Source organism: Camelina sativa, chromosome 13 (genome assembly GCF_000633955.1).
Source record: "Camelina sativa cultivar DH55 chromosome 13, Cs, whole genome shotgun sequence".
NCBI lineage: Eukaryota > Viridiplantae > Streptophyta > Magnoliopsida > Brassicales > Brassicaceae > Camelina > Camelina sativa.
The window spans coordinates 2,288,453-2,304,971 of record NC_025697.1 but is presented as its reverse complement, the minus strand read 5'-3'; the positions used below and the strand labels follow the sequence as shown (position 1 = coordinate 2,304,971).

General features: G+C 36.7%; 6 protein-coding genes and 1 non-coding gene across 8 annotated transcripts in view; 3 read left to right on the top strand and 4 right to left on the bottom strand.

The window, feature by feature from the left end:
* On the top strand, positions 2,493 to 4,305 carry LOC104734600. The gene is made up of 4 exons (XM_010454205.2): positions 2,493 to 2,787; positions 3,273 to 3,336; positions 3,810 to 3,998; positions 4,104 to 4,305. The coding sequence occupies exons 1-4, from the start codon at positions 2,647 to 2,649 to the stop codon at positions 4,118 to 4,120; spliced, it is 411 nt and encodes a 136-aa protein (XP_010452507.1). The 5' UTR covers positions 2,493 to 2,646; the 3' UTR covers positions 4,121 to 4,305.
* On the bottom strand, positions 4,356 to 5,644 carry LOC104734599. The gene is made up of 2 exons (XM_010454203.2): positions 4,602 to 5,644; positions 4,356 to 4,513 (listed from the first exon to the last, which is right to left on the bottom strand). Exons 1-2 carry the CDS (start codon positions 4,957 to 4,959, stop codon positions 4,497 to 4,499), a joined length of 375 nt encoding a protein of 124 aa, XP_010452505.1. The 5' UTR covers positions 4,960 to 5,644; the 3' UTR covers positions 4,356 to 4,496.
* Positions 5,744 to 6,455, bottom strand: LOC104734598. Its single transcript, XM_010454202.2, has one exon. It carries the CDS (start codon positions 6,382 to 6,384, stop codon positions 5,857 to 5,859), a length of 528 nt encoding a protein of 175 aa, XP_010452504.1. The 5' UTR covers positions 6,385 to 6,455; the 3' UTR covers positions 5,744 to 5,856.
* Positions 6,482 to 6,553, bottom strand: TRNAD-GUC. The gene has a single exon. It is a non-coding gene; the product is annotated as a tRNA-Asp (tRNA).
* On the bottom strand, positions 6,712 to 9,189 carry LOC104734597 (rop guanine nucleotide exchange factor 5-like). The gene is made up of 7 exons (XM_010454201.2): positions 8,880 to 9,189; positions 8,686 to 8,802; positions 8,434 to 8,588; positions 8,277 to 8,351; positions 7,897 to 8,187; positions 7,460 to 7,828; positions 6,712 to 7,374 (listed from the first exon to the last, which is right to left on the bottom strand). Exons 1-7 carry the CDS (start codon positions 9,187 to 9,189, stop codon positions 6,841 to 6,843), a joined length of 1,851 nt encoding a protein of 616 aa, XP_010452503.1. The 3' UTR covers positions 6,712 to 6,840.
* LOC104734596 (protein GUCD1-like) lies at positions 11,903 to 15,208 on the top strand. 2 transcript variants are annotated; one of them, XM_010454199.2, is made up of 10 exons: positions 11,903 to 12,176; positions 12,615 to 12,848; positions 12,983 to 13,107; positions 13,226 to 13,337; positions 13,465 to 13,539; positions 13,639 to 13,727; positions 13,980 to 14,041; positions 14,293 to 14,365; positions 14,710 to 14,785; positions 14,890 to 15,208. In XM_010454199.2, the coding sequence occupies exons 2-10, from the start codon at positions 12,672 to 12,674 to the stop codon at positions 14,926 to 14,928; spliced, it is 828 nt and encodes a 275-aa protein (XP_010452501.1). In that variant the 5' UTR covers positions 11,903 to 12,176; positions 12,615 to 12,671; the 3' UTR covers positions 14,929 to 15,208. The 2 variants fall into 2 exon arrangements, with proteins under 2 accessions (XP_010452501.1, XP_010452502.1); XM_010454200.2 differs by lacking the exon at positions 11,903 to 12,176 and adding an exon at positions 12,193 to 12,344.
* Positions 15,365 to 16,519, top strand: part of LOC104734595 (deoxyhypusine synthase) — a 6,054-nt gene continuing 4,899 nt past the window's right edge. Inside the window, exon 1 of the mRNA XM_010454198.2 lies at positions 15,365 to 15,566. Within this exon, the coding sequence (XP_010452500.1) occupies positions 15,489 to 15,566 (78 nt within the window). The 5' untranslated portion in view covers positions 15,365 to 15,488. The remainder of the gene's footprint in view (positions 15,567 to 16,519) is intronic.

The following is a 16,519-nucleotide window of genomic DNA, read 5'->3' as shown; positions in this document are numbered from 1 at the left end:
ACTAAGTCGATATTGAGTCACATGATCGAATTTCTTATGTAGTATTTTTTTTTTTTTAAAGTGAAGAAGATAGAGATTGTCGTAGTCAGTGTACCATGCCAAAAAAGATCAATAGCAAAAAAAAACACGAGAATTCTTATTTTGTTGAATAAAGGAAGCAGGTGAAGAACAGTTATTGATATAATCCGCTCAAGGCAGTTATTGATATAATCCGCTCTTATGACGCAGTGTCAGGACAGGAAATTAACTTTTCTAAATCCTCGATAATGTTTGGTACCGATGTCCCATCCCTTATACGACAAGAGATCAAATCCATAATAAGGATATCATAAGAAGGTGACATGGGAACTTATCTGGACTTCCCGGAGAAAATTCATGGGTCAAAAGCACAAGTCTTTGCATTTGTGAGGGATAGACTCCATAAAAAGGTAAACTTATGGACCTCAAAATTCCTTTCTAAGGGAGGAAAGGAAGTCCTGATAAAATCAGTGGCGCAGGCAATTCCGACATACGTAATGTTGTGTTATCTCTTACCAAAAGCAGTATGTTCAAAATTAAGCAGTGCTATTGCCAACTTCTGGTGGAGTAATAAAGCTGAAAGTAAAGGGTTACATTGGATCTCATGGGATCAGATATGTAATGACCTAACGGAAGGAGGACTAGGCTTCCGAACATTAGAAGAGTTTAATCTTGCCCTGTTGGCAAAGCAGCTATAGAGACTTCTGCGATACCCAGATTCTCTTCTCAGTCGAGTACTCAAAGGACGATACTACCGCTATTGCAACCCACTAGAAGTACAAGTATCAAATAGACCATCTTACGGATGGAGGAGCATGTTGGCAGCCAAATCTGTCTTATCGTATGGAATCCGGAAGACCATCAGCTTAGGGTTCAACACATTTATTTGGACAGAACCATGGATTCCAGATTCACCAGCTCGAACACCACAAGGGCTGACAAATGAGAGAGACCCTATGATTTGTGTTAACACTCTCATTGATTTTAACACTAAACAATGGAAACTGGAGCGTCTACGGGAACTCTTCCCTCCAAAAGAAATTACCCTTATATTGGGGATCAAACCGAGTCTAAAAGTCTCGAAAGACGGTTACTCCTGGACTTTGACAAAGTCAGGAAACTATACTGTTAAGTCTGGATACGGAGCCGCGAGAGCTATCTCTCGCCCTGATAGTGACCTCCTTGTTCAGGGTCCTAGTGTTACGACACTTAAGGCGCAAGCATGGAAGTTAAAAACATCACGAAAGCTGAAGCATTTCGTGTGGCAATGTGTAACTGGATGTTTGGTTGTATGCCAACGTCTACATTTTCGCCATATTGGCAGAGAGAAGGGCTGCCCTAGATGTGGAGAAGAGGAGGAAACTATCAACCATATGTTATTTGAATGCCCCCAGCATACCAGGTGTGGGACCTATCGACTATACCTTCTCATCCTATGGTGTTCCCTTCACATTCCCTATATAGTAACATTGACTACCTATATGGGAGAGATAGAGACTTGAGTTACCTCTAAGAACAATTGAGACCATTCCCTTGGATAATGTGGTACATTTGGAAGGCTAGAAACAAAAAAGTGTTTGAGAACATCTCTGAACACCCGCAATACACTTTGGAGAAAGCCATCAAAGACGAGGAGGTATGGAGAAGAACCAACACTAGAGTTATAGCGCATGGGACAGTTGAAGCAAGTAGTCATCCGATCCCACTTCCAGAGGACACCATTATTTGTTTCATTGATGGATCTTGGCACTCGAACATGGATAGGAGCGGACATGGCTGGATCGCGTCCATTGGGAATAGGACTTTACATTTGGGGTTAAAAGATTCAAGGAGAAGCCTTTCTCCTTTGCATGCAGAGCTAGATACCCTCATTTGGGCAATAGAATGCCTACTGAATTTGGGTTTAGATAGAGCACTTTTTGCAACGGATTGTGCGGACCTACTAAAGATGACGTCCAATATAGAAGATTGGCCAAATTTCTCATCGGAATTGCAGAATTTTCAGCACTTTAGAGATCGTTTTGTCAATTTTAGCTTAAGGCATATTCCCAGAGAAGGAAATTTCCGTACGGACAAACTTGCGAAATGTGCAAGAATACGAGGTTTCTGGTTTTCCCATGTAAGTACATCGGTTCTTACTTGACTCTCTCACGAAGAGAGTCTCTTCCAATAATTTAATATATATGGTTATTTTGGCAAAAAAAAAAAGGAAGCAGGTGAAGAACTTATCCAAATGACAAAAGAGAGTGAGAGAGAGTGAATTTAAATTGGAAAGAGTACAAAAGTAGTAAACGCAAAGTTTATCCACAGCATCTATAAGAGAAGACACGTGGAAGTGAGAAGAGAGCTGAAGACGGCGGCAGAGCCACGTGGGGATCACGTGAACCCATCTCCTTCTCCATCAGAAGAAGTTGGTTGGTTATATATAAACAGACCGTTGGGGCGTTAGGGCAAAATACCAAAAACTACGAAATCATCATATCCATCAAACACACACTTATCATTATCTAATTCAACAACTCAAACATCTCCATCTCTCTCTCTCTCTCTCTCTCTCTCTCTCTCTCTCTCACTCTCTTAAAAGCTCCCATTATTATATTAAAAACACTAATTAGTTAACACATATCAATGGACATCGTCAAGAAAACCAAAGCTGGTTCGTCATCATCATCGTCTTCGACTTCATTTGATCATCTGTTTGGTCCGAAAGGATCAGCCAGCTCTGCTTCTTCTTGCTCAACTATACTCGACTCCATATTCCCTCCTCCGGTAAAACATAATTTACACAAACATATTTAGATATGTACATATCGTTATATATGTATATGCATGTATGTATATGTTGAATGTTAATTAGTATATACATGTTCGATGATCTTTCGCTTAAAAAAAAAAAAAATCTTTCACTTAATGAACATATATATAGCCATTGTGTAACGAATTTCGTCAAAATCAGTTGTAATTTTGTTGAATTTTACATAATTCATAAACTCCAAGAAATCTAAATGGTGAACTATCATGTATACGGATTTTGTGTTACTTTTTTGGGAACAGATAAGGCTTACAACAAAGTCATAAAGAATTTTCCTAACTAGCTACACGACAAGTACGCATAGAAACTATCAGAACCATGCATGTATCTTCTTAATTATGGGTGCATATACATATATAACTAAATATGTATGTGGTATGTATATACAGTTTTATTATTATTATAAAGTTTGTAGTTAATGTGAAGTCATTTCACAATGTAGGTAGCAAGGAAGAAGGGAAGCCACACTGCTCCTGAATCCCAAGGCAGCATCTCTCAACCCACTGGTATTTATATTAACACCTTTTCTTTTTTTTTTGTAAGATATTTTAAAATTTTTGAAAATATAATTAAAAATCTTAATGTGTATTGATAATTTAGTAACCTTAGAAGAAGGAGAAACATATTTCCAGTTTGTCTATTTTATTTTAAGTAGCATACATATTGTTCTAATTTCCCTGAATAAGATCAATCTCAAGCATTTCGTCTAGATGTTTTTGTTACTTTTTTATTGGTCATTGTCTAGATCAAACAATTTGATCAATATTTTAAATGTAAAAACATTTTCTTATAGAGAAATTTGATGTAATAAAAAGAAGTTATTTTTTAAAAACATGTTTTACAAAAGTATTGGTTGCGATAATTATTTCTGAAAATTATCTACCCCTTTTTTGTTTCTTTTTCTTCAAAAGTCAAAGAGTAAGAAGATGTTGATGATATGGTTTTTTTTTCTTCTTTATTTTGGTGTGTGTTTCAAAAGATGAGAGAAGCAGCCATGAAAAGAGAGAAGCTTCCTATTTCAGCTCCTCCATTTACTACGGAGGCCAGCAACACTACTCACCTCCACGAACCGATGGCTCGTCATCCACTTCTCCATCTCATGAGTCCAAAGAAACTGATAATCGCACTGACCCAACCCCCTCAACTTCCAGAGGAAATTGGTGGAAAGGTACTCACCAATTTCTTAATCATAGCTTAACTAGCTTAGTAATCTTAATTAATAATTATTCTCGTATAACTCTCACTCATTGATGGATTTTTCTCATTAATGCAGGTTCTTTGTATTACTGAGATCAACCTAACTAGTCGTACACTTGAGTTCCTCAACGGCCATATGTATCAATTGCATTAATATCTGTAACTTAATTTGCAGTGTGATCTTCGGGTTTTGTTTATAAGTTCTTCATCTTTTATCTTTTGTAATCTCATATGTTGGGGGGTTGATAGTTATAAGAGGGATGTTAATGGACCGCATCTATGACTAATGTATCGCATACAACAAGTAATTAAAATACTCAAAACCGTCTCAGTAGCAAGTCATATCATTTCATGATCAATCACCGTTTTGATCCAAATTTTTATTGAAACTACAAGTCATACACATGTGAACGTGTGACAGCAATTTAGATTGGTTTTGAAGATCACGTATACTGCTCGGTCTGCTGCTTCAAGGCAGAGTATAAGCTGCATGAGAACAAGTAACGAACACTTGATAAGCAAAATTGCATCTGCAATGAAATAGGAAAGTTACAACAAGCTTTTATATCATTACCTCCACACTTGTATCCAATGGGACGACTAGCGATGTTGCAACGTTTAGGAATTGTCATTGAGATCTCTGGCTTTGCTCCAGAGCTCCTAGCTGTGGAAGAAAGCATGACAGCGCAAAGGCATTTAGGGTTCTTTCCCATCTCTCTCACTCGAGCACAGCAAGTTGGAGACACTTTTGCAGATGTGTCTTGTGAAGCCATTGCACAAGGAGCCAGCTTGATGGCTTCTCTATCTGGGGGATTTCGCCCGCATTCTCCAGCTGCATCAACCATGGTTCTAAGGCTGTAGATGCAGAGAACTAGGAATAAAATGCGAGATAAAACATGGGTTCCCATTTTAAAGAAGACTAGATTATGCATATACTACTTGTGTAACCTGACACATTTATAGCAACTGAAATGGCATTTCCGGAGGATTTGGCAGGATAAAATAATCCACATAGAAATAGTGGAAGAAGCACTAAAAGAGCATAGTAATTACTTCACCTAATCAGCCGCATTAAGGGCTTCAAAGTGCAAAGTTATTATAAACTAAAGTAAGGTCAATAACCCTTAGTCTCTATTCTAACCATTTGAACCTTTGAGAAAGCAAAGAGGTGGTTTTACATGACAAACCAATAGCACAAACCAAAGGATAACTTCAAAATGGCCTTATGAGCTTATCTATTTCTAACAACCACTTGTGTAACACCAGTAGTATTATGAGCCTTTAGTGAGAACAAGATCAATGACCACCACATGAGATTCTTTTTCTTCAGTCCCCAAAGATATTTACGCAAACGATTCAGCTGAAGTAGTACCGGAGCCAAGTGGGATAGTATGACAGAGAGGAAACCAATCAATCAGCTTAATGAGAGGACACAAAACTAGAAACAAGAAAAGTTTTTCTCTTTTTCATGTCTCGACTCGAAGGAGGGTGAAAACTTTTCCTTTGTACAGTAAGTCAGTAACTCTGCTTTATCAATAATCCAAGAGAATCGATCAAACCAAACAAGCATCAGAATCCAGCATATAATATCACACACCCATTTCCTTGGATCGAATCAGTTTGAATCCACCAGTTAATATTCCAGATAAAAACACACATGTGCCTAACTCAGACATCAAAACTTAAATCAGAAGCCAAAACCAAAAGATTTACAAGAACCATATCAAGCATAAGAATCATTCTCATTTCCCCCATCACATCATCATACAAACATACATAAATCCTAACTGTATCAAATTCATGGAATTAAAAAAAAAAAATCCATGTTTCTAACGAGTAAAAGCATATAACATAAGAGACACATAGATAAAAAGTGCAGAAGGGACCAGAATCAGAAGCGGGACAACAGCAGCATAAGTATGACCACTAGCACCACAACCCAAAGTCCCAAGCTTGATCTGAACAACATTAATCAAAGCCAACATGAGAAACCCACATCCACAAACCGATCCCAAACCGGAGATAACCATCCCAAATCTAAGAGCCGTCTTGTTGACATAGTACACCACAGGATCGATCCGAGCAGAGAAGTGAAAAGAAGAAGCTATGTTGAGCCTCATGGCCTGTTTGAGACCTAGAGCTATGAGACTCGAGAAAAGGAACGAAGCGAAGGAGTAGACATGGAAGGCGACGAGATTCTCAGCCATACGAGTTGTAGGGACGCAATTAGGGTCGGTTACGAGGCTGTTGTTTGGATCGGTTGGGTTCCAAGCTAATCCGATGAATACGGCGAGGGTGAAGAGAGAGTTCACGTTGACGATTCCGTCTAGAGCTGTTATGTGAATACTCGTCGTCATGTTTCTCTCCGACAGATCCGGCGAATCAGAGAGATTCTCGCAGAGAGAGAGAATGAAATTAAAAGGAGGCAAAAAAAACAAAGATGAAAAAAACAATCGCCGTTGCCGGGGATCGAACCCGGGTCACCCGCGTGACAGGCGGGAATACTTACCACTATACTACAACGACTTTGTTGTTATACGCTACCTAAAGGCGATCATATATTAAAACCCTTAATCTTTTGTTTTTGTTAAAGTTGTTAACCAACCCATAAATTGGTAAACCAACCAGAATAGATTTGGTGAGTGTGTTTGTTACGGCTACTTCCATTTTTAAATCTGATGTGGTTTGCAAAAGTAGACACTTTACCATTTGAAATAAGACAAACTACAAGTAAATAATATCAAACAAATCAAATCCATGTCTGCATAAATTATACACTCCTCTCTATTGAGTTACTAAAAGAGGAAAAGGTCTTAAGAGACTGTGTACTTTGGAGGACCTTTTTGATGTACTGATGTTGAGTTTCTTTTCTTCTCTTCTTCACCTTCTTTGCTGATCTGGTTCATCACAGCTGTATCTGAACTATCTGAAGGACTCACGCATATTTTCAGTTTCGATTCCATGCCAAGATAATTGTTCAAGACTCGTCTTACTCCAAATCCTCGAGAAGGAAGGAGACCTTTCTCACTGACTCTGTTAGTGTCCTTGCTGGAGTAAGGTGTCCTCCTCTCTCCTTTCTTGGGGCTAATCAATGAAGGTGAGAAGCCTGGTGTTGTTGAGAAGCTTGTTCTGTATGGAGTTCCTGATGCAGATATTAGATAAGGGATTGGTACCACTTTCTTGTGAGCTATAATGCTGCTGACCGTTGGATTTGACAACAGATTGTTATCCTCGGATTGTTTTGTTAAGTCATCCACGTAGAGTAAATCATCGATTCGTGCTACGATGTTTGATGCTAAGCTCTCAACTGACCTCGAGTAGCTTTCAAGAATTGATTTCCCAATATCCTGAAAAATTCAAAAGGACAGTATATAAGTAAGAACAAGCAAAGCCACTTTATAATGTAGACAGAGATAATGACTGGTTTTGTACCTTGTTCCATTGAATCTTGCTAATGTCTAGAGAAGTCTGGGTTAGAGATGGAAACCGTTGCTTCAAGCAACGTAAGAGAGTTTCAGATCTCTCCACAAGTAATCCCCTTTTGTCACCAGCAGCCATACGTTCTTTGACCATATCCCATGATAACCTTGGAGTAGAGCCTGAAGTAGTATTGTTGTTGTTGACTCCTAGTTTTGTTTCTACTCTTCTGCGCCAAACATATATCGAAGCTTCCACACGGTTTGCGATATCAAGAGCAATATGCTCAGAGGACAGATCAAGGCAGTCAAGTAGACACTCAGCAGAAAACTTCTCAGATGTTATGTACTTGTAAATAACATCCCCAAGGCAGGATCTACCGTTCTGCACCATAAGTTTAATGTCAGAATGAAGATTGTTAAATAAGGATGCTCTGAATGAAAGATACAGACCTTTGGAAGGGTTTCAAGGTATGATTCGGGAACATCCATTTCGGTTAAAACAAGGCTGTTAATTGCCATTGCAGCTTTAAGTATCTGCGTTGCACATTCCCTCTTGTGATTCAATTCTGTTCTTGCTTCTTCAGTAAGACCATTAGGTGCTAAACGAGGGACAGGCAACCACCATTTCTCCTCTTGACGCTGAATCTTTCTGCGGAAAGAAGCTGAGCCATCGTTTTCCGAAGCTACAATCCCTTGATCAACATACCAGAACTCGGTTTTCTTGAAACTCGCCAATATATTCTATTGCAAAAGAAAATTGGATCAGAGATAAAAAAAAAAGGTTTCACTTGAGAGGACCATTTGGATAAGAAAGGTTGAGTGAAACTCACGAGAAGCATATTGTCTAGTTTACGAAGAGCAGGGAGGTTGATAAAAAGATCAAATCTTGGTCGACAAGTCATGACCTGAAGAAGAAGATCCACAAATTGAATCATTTAAAACTCCAGTTAATGCAATTGCAATAGTTTACAAAATAAAACACTTTACCTCAGACTTTTTGCCGTCTTGGTAAGTTTGTGTTGAAGGTGTTAACTCAACGATGTGATCACTAACACTAAGTATCCACTCCATTTCTCTTCCCCACATATCCTTCTTTTCCCTCGGAAGCGGCTCTAATCTCCATAGTTGCCCAAATATCGTAGCTAAAACAAGAAACATTTATTTCAACACTCTGAAGTATTTTGAGTTCAAGCATTTTTAACAAACAAACACAAGCTAGTCTTTTTTTTTCTAACTTACCACAGAGATTGGTGATAGCGTTGGAGATGGCTAAAGCCGTACAGACGCCTTTACCAGAACCTGACATATCTTCACCAAGCAACAACTTTGCAAATCTCTCCTTCATCATATCCACATCTAATTCAAAATCAGATCAACAAATTCAAAATTCTGAAAAGCAAAAAAAGTTTCAATTTTTATTTTGTCTAGCTAACCTGTAATAGTCATCTCTTTCCCTTTAAAACCAGAATCGTCGTGAAGGGTCGAATTCGTATGATCTAATTTAACATTCTCCTTAGAATTCTTTCGAAATGAAGCTTTTCTAATAGGCCAACCAAGAATCTGCGACGGTGGTGGCGGAGAAGACGAAGCGACGGTGGTGCCGCCAGAGGAGGAGGAGGAGCTCTCCCAGCTGGTAGTGCTTCTCTCCTTTGACTCTGTTGTTACTACATCTTCCACCACCGAGTGAGTCAAACTGCTTCTTTTCTTATCGATCCCTGCGCAGCTCTTCACTAAACTCTCCATTTTTTTTTCAAATACCAAAAATTCGAAACTTTGGAACCTGGTTTCTTTAGATAACGCTATAAAGGTATAACAAGATGATGGCTTTTGTAAGGGGAAAAGGTCAGAAAATTTGAAAAAAATCGACTGATTTAAAAGTTCTCTGTTTCCTTCTCGTTGAGTCACGAGCAGAGATAGATAGATAGAGAGAGAGAGAGTGAGGTGTAATAATATATTTTGACTTTTTAATTCGAAACATTAAATTATCATTTTGGCGGACAAATTTTCTCGGATGGTTTAGAAGAAGATTACGGTTATGCCCATTGTGTTTAAATCAAGGATTTAAGTAATTTTACCACAAATAGGATTTGGTGTGTTTATTAATCATGAGGCACTAAATTAGTTAATTAAAATGAGACAGGTGAACTGACATATTAATTGATATCTTAAAAATAAATTTAATTTGTTTTTCGTTAAAGAAGATGACCAATATTCAGAATTACAGTAATGGTTCTAAGGGTTTAATATAAATTTGAATTTTCAGTTCTAGATTTATTGAACCATGTGTGAAAGCAAATAACTAAACCAAGATTATTAAATGCAGAGTAGAAAAAAATAATTAAAAACAGGAGACATTCTTCTTGAAGATTACCAAAAATCGAATGTGACATAGGCCGCCAATATGAAGATTTAGGAGTTGAAAAATGATAATTAAGTGAGATTTAAATGCAGTCAAATTTTTTCTTAGTTGTTAGTAGAAAATAATGCAAAGGGGTAAAGTGAATGGCATTTCCGTTAATATGGATGTTTGTAGTATGCAATATAGTAATTATATGATGATTTCATTCAAACGTATGGTCCCATTTGCTAATCGTTTGTAAAGTTCGTAGCCGTTTTAAGGCCTCTCCCTCAAAGTAGGCATAGCTTAATGACTTATGAGATCCATATGACTAATTTAATCATATTAAGTTATGAACATTCTTTAATTTGAAAATATAGTATTTTTTAGCTGAATGAAATGATTGTTTTAATAAATCACATCAAACAATTCTCAAAATTTTGAACTTCAATAAAGCAAGGTACTATTCATCACTAGTAAAAAATAAAGTAAAACGTATTCATAACAAGTAGTATGGAAGAATATAAATTCGAATTGTTATTTTAACAGCATAAACGGCCGGGATGTGGTTATCTAAAAATTCAAATAAATTTGTATGTGTATATTACTTTCACTTTTACCAAAGTAACAATTTGACTTTTTTGGACACACAAGTCTCGTAAATCTTTTCAATTTCCAAAATGCTGTAATTTTTAATTTGAAGGTTTTGATAACGATCTATTTATATTTTTATTATAGATACTTGCGTGTTTGTTCCACGTCCCGCCTTGTACATTCAATGTGGGTTTTCAAACTCTAAGTTCTTTTTGTTTTTAGTCCTACTTTATTAGTTGCTGCTGCTTATACACCTTTATAGAATTCATGATTGAAATATTCTTCTCTATATAATTTGAAAATCTCTTGAGAGGTTTGAAATAAAAGTAAATTGACCGACCATATATATATTTTTTTATTTTTATCTTGATAGAGAGTTTGGGGACCAACATATTTTGGTATTGTCTAGTTTAGCTCCGTGCTTTCTTATTCCCCAATCATGAATCCATGTACCGTCTCTCCTCGTTCTCTCGTCTTATCCCATTTTGGTCCTTGAATGATTATGTGTTGTGTGTTACCGCTAAGTGTTAAGATAATAAGATCTAAAGAAACATGCAAACCTCATGTGGGTCTGTGATATGCTTTCATATATATGTGGGCAAGGGCGGATCTAGGTTAGCTTACACCGGGGCAGTTGCCACCCCTAAAGTTTTGAAATCCTTAAAGACTTTGTAAGGAATTTATTTAGGTGTCCCCAATAAAAATCTCTATTGCCCCTTTTAACTTTGTATCTTCCAGGTAATTCACAGATTCACCTCAACAAAAAAAAATGAAATTTTAAATCCAAATATAGATAATTTAATACAACAAAAACTAAAATAAAATATTTTCTTCTTAGTTTATTAAATTTTTGTTTATATAAAATATAAAATATTTCTATAATTTTATTTATAAAAAATCCAAATATTAGATTTATATTTATATTTTATACAATATATTTATTTTATTAATAGAAATTGTCCCCTATAAAAAAACTCCTAGATAATGTAGGATAATATTTCTAAATATAGATTGATAAATTACTATGTTGATTATCTAAACCAATATGATTTACACCACCATATGTCTAACTCCGACCCATAAAATATGTTCAGAACTACAGTTTACCCATGATAAAGACAATCATCAGTTCATAAGAAGAGAGGAATAGCTATGGATTTAAGATTGGTTGAACTGCCATATTATCATCTTAATATTGGTAACCGAATACAAGTACATTCAACAGAAATAACATCTGAATGTTTATAAAAATATTTTATATAAACGAAAAATATATTTTTTGTTTTTGAACAAACTACGAAAAATCTATATTAAGTTTGCAAAAAAAACGTTTGATCGGACAAAGTTCTTTCATCAAATCATGTATTGGACATGATGATATGTCTCAAGAAATCAAAATTAAAATTTGGAAACGTGATTAAATTGGGCAAGCAACTATTGAACGGGGTTGAAGTTGAAGAAGGATGAATAAAGAACAAAGACAAGTCCAACCAACAAACCCAAAAAAAAAAAGATTGAAATTAGAACACGATCTCAGGATTCGTCACTATCCAAAGAAAAAGAAAAAAAAAAAACACACGAGAAACTCTCGTGAAGATATATATACATACAGCTCTGTCTTCTTCTTTATCCAAATCATTATTTTTCCAGGAAAACTGAGCTCAATTATCTTCCTTGTTTCCTTTTTTATTCTTCCTCGAAAAGCCTAAGCTACACGCGTCAATCACACGCCGTAGATCCCCAGAGTCTCTCTCTCTCTCTCTCGCTCTCGTTGTCTCTCTTGCAGCTTAAGCAAAAGGTATATTCTTTTTCTTCCCCCCCCCCCTCTCGGCTCCAATCATATTGGTTGGTTACAATCCTGACGAACAAGCCGATCGCAGATTTCTCGATTTTAGGTGTTGGGGTTTGATTGGGTTTAGTCGTCGTTTAGATTCGTTATCTATTTCAGCGTCATTGGCTCGCAAGTGTGAGACTTTCTTGTGCCACCGGAGAGATTTAAGCTTTATTGATAAACAACAAAACTGGGGTTTTTTGGATTTTTCGTTGTCGAAGAAAAAGTCATTGTTTTTAGGGATTTGAAGTAGCTTCAGTTTCGGATTTTTCGCTTTGATTGCTAAACGAATATATGAGCTTCTTCTTTCTTTTTTTTTTTTTGCTGGATTTAAAGCTCTTTGTGTTGTTTTATTCTTCCTCGTTTTTTTGATGAATGATTTCTTCCATTCTGTTGTATGTTCAGGTCTATTATCCAAGCCATTCTCAGAATCCACAGGAAGAAAGTTGCTGCTGGTCATTCATGTGGCCTCTTTGTTTTCTCCTTAACAAGCTTTTGAGAGTTGAAGAGAGGAATCAGGGGAGATCACAAGGTCATGGAGGTTCGACTTCTGCTAACTACTGCCAATTCGATGGTCATCCCTTGCTGAGTAATGGAAAGTACACAGATGCAGGGTTGCCATCCTCTTCCCACTTTGAGGTAACCACCGATCGTTACTCTTTTTTTTTTTTCTTTTTTTGTCTTAGTCTCTCTACGTTTTTAGTGGACATTCAATTTAGGAACTCTATTTTTGCTGCTACTTATCTTCTGCTGGCCCTTTATATTGCTATTAGGTCCCTCATGTACATCAGTTAGCTTCTTGGGATTGTGGTCTCGCTTGTGTTCTCATGGTTCTCAGAGCAAGTGGCATTGCAAGTTGCACTCTTGAGGATTTGGCTGAGATTTGCTCCACAAATAGGTCTGTTTATACATCAATAGATGTTCATCAGCAGTGTTATCCCATTATGTGCCATGTTTTCTTCTTAAAGATGATAACATTTGGTACGATACTTATCAACTTTTGACATTTCCTGCAGCATTTGGACTGTAGATCTCGCATATCTACTCCATAAGTTCTGTGTGGAATTTTCCTATTACACAATTACATTTGGAGCAAACCCGAATTATTCCATAGAGGAATTTTACAAGGTATCTCTATACTATAGATGGCAAAGACCTCGAAATTGTTGATGCTTTTCCAAACTTCTGAGCATGCCTGATTTTTCTTCTAAGTGGAAAACGTTCATGATGTTTATTTTTGGCAATCATGTTACAGGAGCAGCTCCCTGAAGATCTGGTGCGTGTGGATTTGCTCTTCAGGAAAGCACATGAATCTGGCATTATTATACAGGTAACACTGTTTGACCAAACGTTTCTACTTGCTCTTCAAAATAAGTGCTGGCTGCTATTTTTTGGAAATCAAATTCAATCAACCTCTTCGTTTTTGCAGTGCAGATCAGTTAGTATCCATGAGATTTCTTGTTTGCTATTGTCAGGGAACTATATTGCCATTGCGTTAGTCGACCAGGACAAGCTAAGGTTGGTATCTCTTTCTCCTCATAGATTCCCTATAGTTAGATGATCCCTTCATCGACAAAGTTTGGTTGGATGTGTGCAGCAGCTTCTTTCATGTTCTTCACAAAACTTGCTCACTGACATATCTGGGCATTTTTGCTAGAATATCATTCTCTCTTGTTTAAGTGTTTATGTGCCTTTCTTGTTTCAAGTGTTTGTGCAAGAACTATGATAAGTAAATTGCATAGTGTTCATGCTAGTTTTTGACTGTTGCAGCAAGTCTTGGCTGGAGGAAATGATTGTCGCTGGTCTTCATACTAGCAATTCCTGCTACACTGGTGAGAATTGTCCCCTAGCCTTTAGACTCTGTGTTCTTCTCTTCCAAAATGGGAACCCCAGTTTTCACATCCTTGACTTTATTATGTTGATAATCTCTGTTATAATCGTTTGAACTCTGGAAACTTACGAAACCAAGATCCGACAAAAGGATAATTCTTTAACTAACAAAAGTCAAAAGCTTAAAACTTCCCGCTCAAACGGTACAGATTAAATGTTCTAAATTTCTTACACCTGTTTGTTTCCAATATAGGTCACTATATCGTGATATGTGGCTATGACGCTATTAGGGATGAGTTCGAGATCAGAGATCCCGCCAGTTCCAAGTAACTTCTTGTTATATCTAATTGCTTGAATACTTGCATATAGGTCCCCTCCTACATTTCCCTGAGATACTAAAATTGTTTGCATGTTCATATTTTAGTGTAAACACTGAAAATGTTTGAGGAATATTTAAAAGATAAGCACTATGGAAAAATGTGTTCTTTGTTAGTGTGTTGGTTTATACTAAAGATTTCATCACATATATAGTCTATTTAGATGCGAGTTTTGATTACTATTGAGGAAGAGACCTTTGAAAAGCAAGGAAGAACACTTAAACCATCATCTTGGGACGTGCGAATTGCCATTACTCAGTACTAGTAAGAATTTACAGAGAAATTTCTTGCAGGATACATGAGAGGATCTCGTCAAAATGCCTGGAGAATGCCCGGAAATCGTTTGGCACAGATGAAGATCTTCTCCTGGTAATCTGTAATCTATAAGGGAACATGAGTTGTTGATTTTGGCTTGTGTAATGGCCCCTGTTGTTCATGTATTGCTTTTTTTTTTTTTTTTTGGATTTTTGCAGATAAACTTGGAGAATATCAGGAACCAGAACAAATTTTAGAACAGTTCTCATCATCATCAAATCAATTCTGTATCAGAATGAAACCTGAGTGTTTTTCCCCTAGAAAGAACATTAGGTGAAAAGTATACGTCTATACATAAACGTCTTTTGCAAAAGAAGAAGAAGATATATATACATATATGTACATGGATCATGAATCAACTCAGTATAGGCTTAACATTTTATCAGATTGTTTATGTTTTGTGAGCAGTTATATATTTACTTGCTTGTACAAATTGGTTTCTCGAAAATTTATAAGATTAAAGGTTTGATTGGTTCAGTTCAAGTGTTCGAGTGATTTTGATTTCACTTCAATGGAAAATAATCAGAGTAAAATCGAACCGAAACCTATACCAGACTTGATCGCGTCGTACCTTGAAATTTTGATTCGAATTTTATTAAACCGAGTTTAGTTAGATTCGGACCGAACCCAACATATGTTGTCAGCAAAAAGATTCGTTTGAAGATGGTCATCTTTTATTCCGTTTAATCTAGAACCCTAGAACACCCCCAAAAACCCTTCCAGATCCAGCGAAATCGATTTTGGTCTTGGAGCAAAGATGGAGGATCGTGTTTTCTCTTCGGTTCACTCAACGGTTTTCAAAGAATCCGAATCGCTAGAAGGGAAGTGTGACAAAATCGAAGGATACGATTTCAATGAGGGAGTAAATTACCCAAAGCTTATGCGATCCATGCTCACCACTGGCTTTCAAGCCTCAAATCTCGGCGAAGCTATTGACGTCGTCAATCAAATGGTTTTTTATTTGCTCCCTTCGATTCTCGATTTAACCTAAAATAAAGTTTTCTCCTTTTTTAATTCGTTTTGCGTGAATTAGTTATTAACAGAGGGTTTGAATTGTTATTGAAGCTAGACTGGAGACTGGCTGATGAAACCACAGTAGCTGAAGACTGTAGTGAAGAGGAGAAAGACCCATCTTATAGAGAGTCTGTGAAATGTAAAATCTTTCTTGGTTTCACTTCGAATCTTGTTTCATCTGGTGTTAGAGACACTATTCGATATCTTGTTCAGCATCATATGGTTAGTGGTAACACTGTTTATAGATGTTAAATTATCCGGCTTTAGTTTGATTAGCTTAGATTTCTGTCTTTTAGTTGTTTGGTTCTAATGCTTTTTTTTTTGTTTTTGCAGGTTGATGTTATAGTCACTACAACTGGTGGCGTAGAGGAAGATCTCATCAAATGCCTTGCACCTACATTTAAAGGTGATTTCTCTCTACCTGGCGCTTATCTACGGTCTAAGGGATTGAACCGAATTGGGAACTTGCTGGTTCCTAATGATAACTACTGCAAGTTTGAGGATTGGATCATTCCCATCTTTGACGAGATGTTGAAGGAACAGAAAGAAGAGGTATTACTCAAATCTTTTTTCATTCTATATCAAAGAGGAAGATTAGATTTTGCTTTCTCTCTTGTATCATAACTTTGTTTATGAATTTTTCTTTCTCTGGATTTTTCCTTGTAGAATGTGTTGTGGACACCTTCTAAACTGTTAGCACGACTTGGAAAAGAAATAAACAATGAGAGTTCATACCTTTATTGGGCATACAAGGTAACCAAATTTTTTTACCCT

What these genes read in the sequence shown, in the direction of transcription:
- LOC104734600 (XM_010454205.2), top strand. Translation starts at nt 2,647, where the DNA reads ATGGACATCGTCAAGAAAACCAAAGCTGGTTCGTCATCATCATCGTCT. An exon ending in ACTCCATATTCCCTCCTCCG is followed by an intron (nt 2,788 to 3,272) that starts GTAAAACATAAT and finishes TTCACAATGTAG; the next exon opens with GTAGCAAGGAAGAAGGGAAG. An exon ending in CAGCATCTCTCAACCCACTG is followed by an intron (nt 3,337 to 3,809) that starts GTATTTATATTA and finishes GTGTTTCAAAAG; the next exon opens with ATGAGAGAAGCAGCCATGAA.
- LOC104734599 (XM_010454203.2), bottom strand. Translation starts at nt 4,959, where the DNA reads ATGCATAATCTAGTCTTCTTTAAAATGGGAACCCATGTTTTATCTCGC.
- LOC104734598 (XM_010454202.2), bottom strand. Translation starts at nt 6,384, where the DNA reads ATGACGACGAGTATTCACATAACAGCTCTAGACGGAATCGTCAACGTG.
- LOC104734597 (XM_010454201.2), bottom strand. Translation starts at nt 9,189, where the DNA reads ATGGAGAGTTTAGTGAAGAGCTGCGCAGGGATCGATAAGAAAAGAAGC. An exon ending in GAAAGAGATGACTATTACAG is followed by an intron (nt 8,803 to 8,879) that starts GTTAGCTAGACA and finishes ATTTTGAATTAG; the next exon opens with ATGTGGATATGATGAAGGAG. An exon ending in ACCTTGAAACCCTTCCAAAG is followed by an intron (nt 7,829 to 7,896) that starts GTCTGTATCTTT and finishes CTTATGGTGCAG; the next exon opens with AACGGTAGATCCTGCCTTGG.
- LOC104734596 (XM_010454199.2), top strand. Translation starts at nt 12,672, where the DNA reads ATGTGGCCTCTTTGTTTTCTCCTTAACAAGCTTTTGAGAGTTGAAGAG. An exon ending in CATCCTCTTCCCACTTTGAG is followed by an intron (nt 12,849 to 12,982) that starts GTAACCACCGAT and finishes TATTGCTATTAG; the next exon opens with GTCCCTCATGTACATCAGTT. An exon ending in CAGATGAAGATCTTCTCCTG is followed by an intron (nt 14,786 to 14,889) that starts GTAATCTGTAAT and finishes GGATTTTTGCAG; the next exon opens with ATAAACTTGGAGAATATCAG.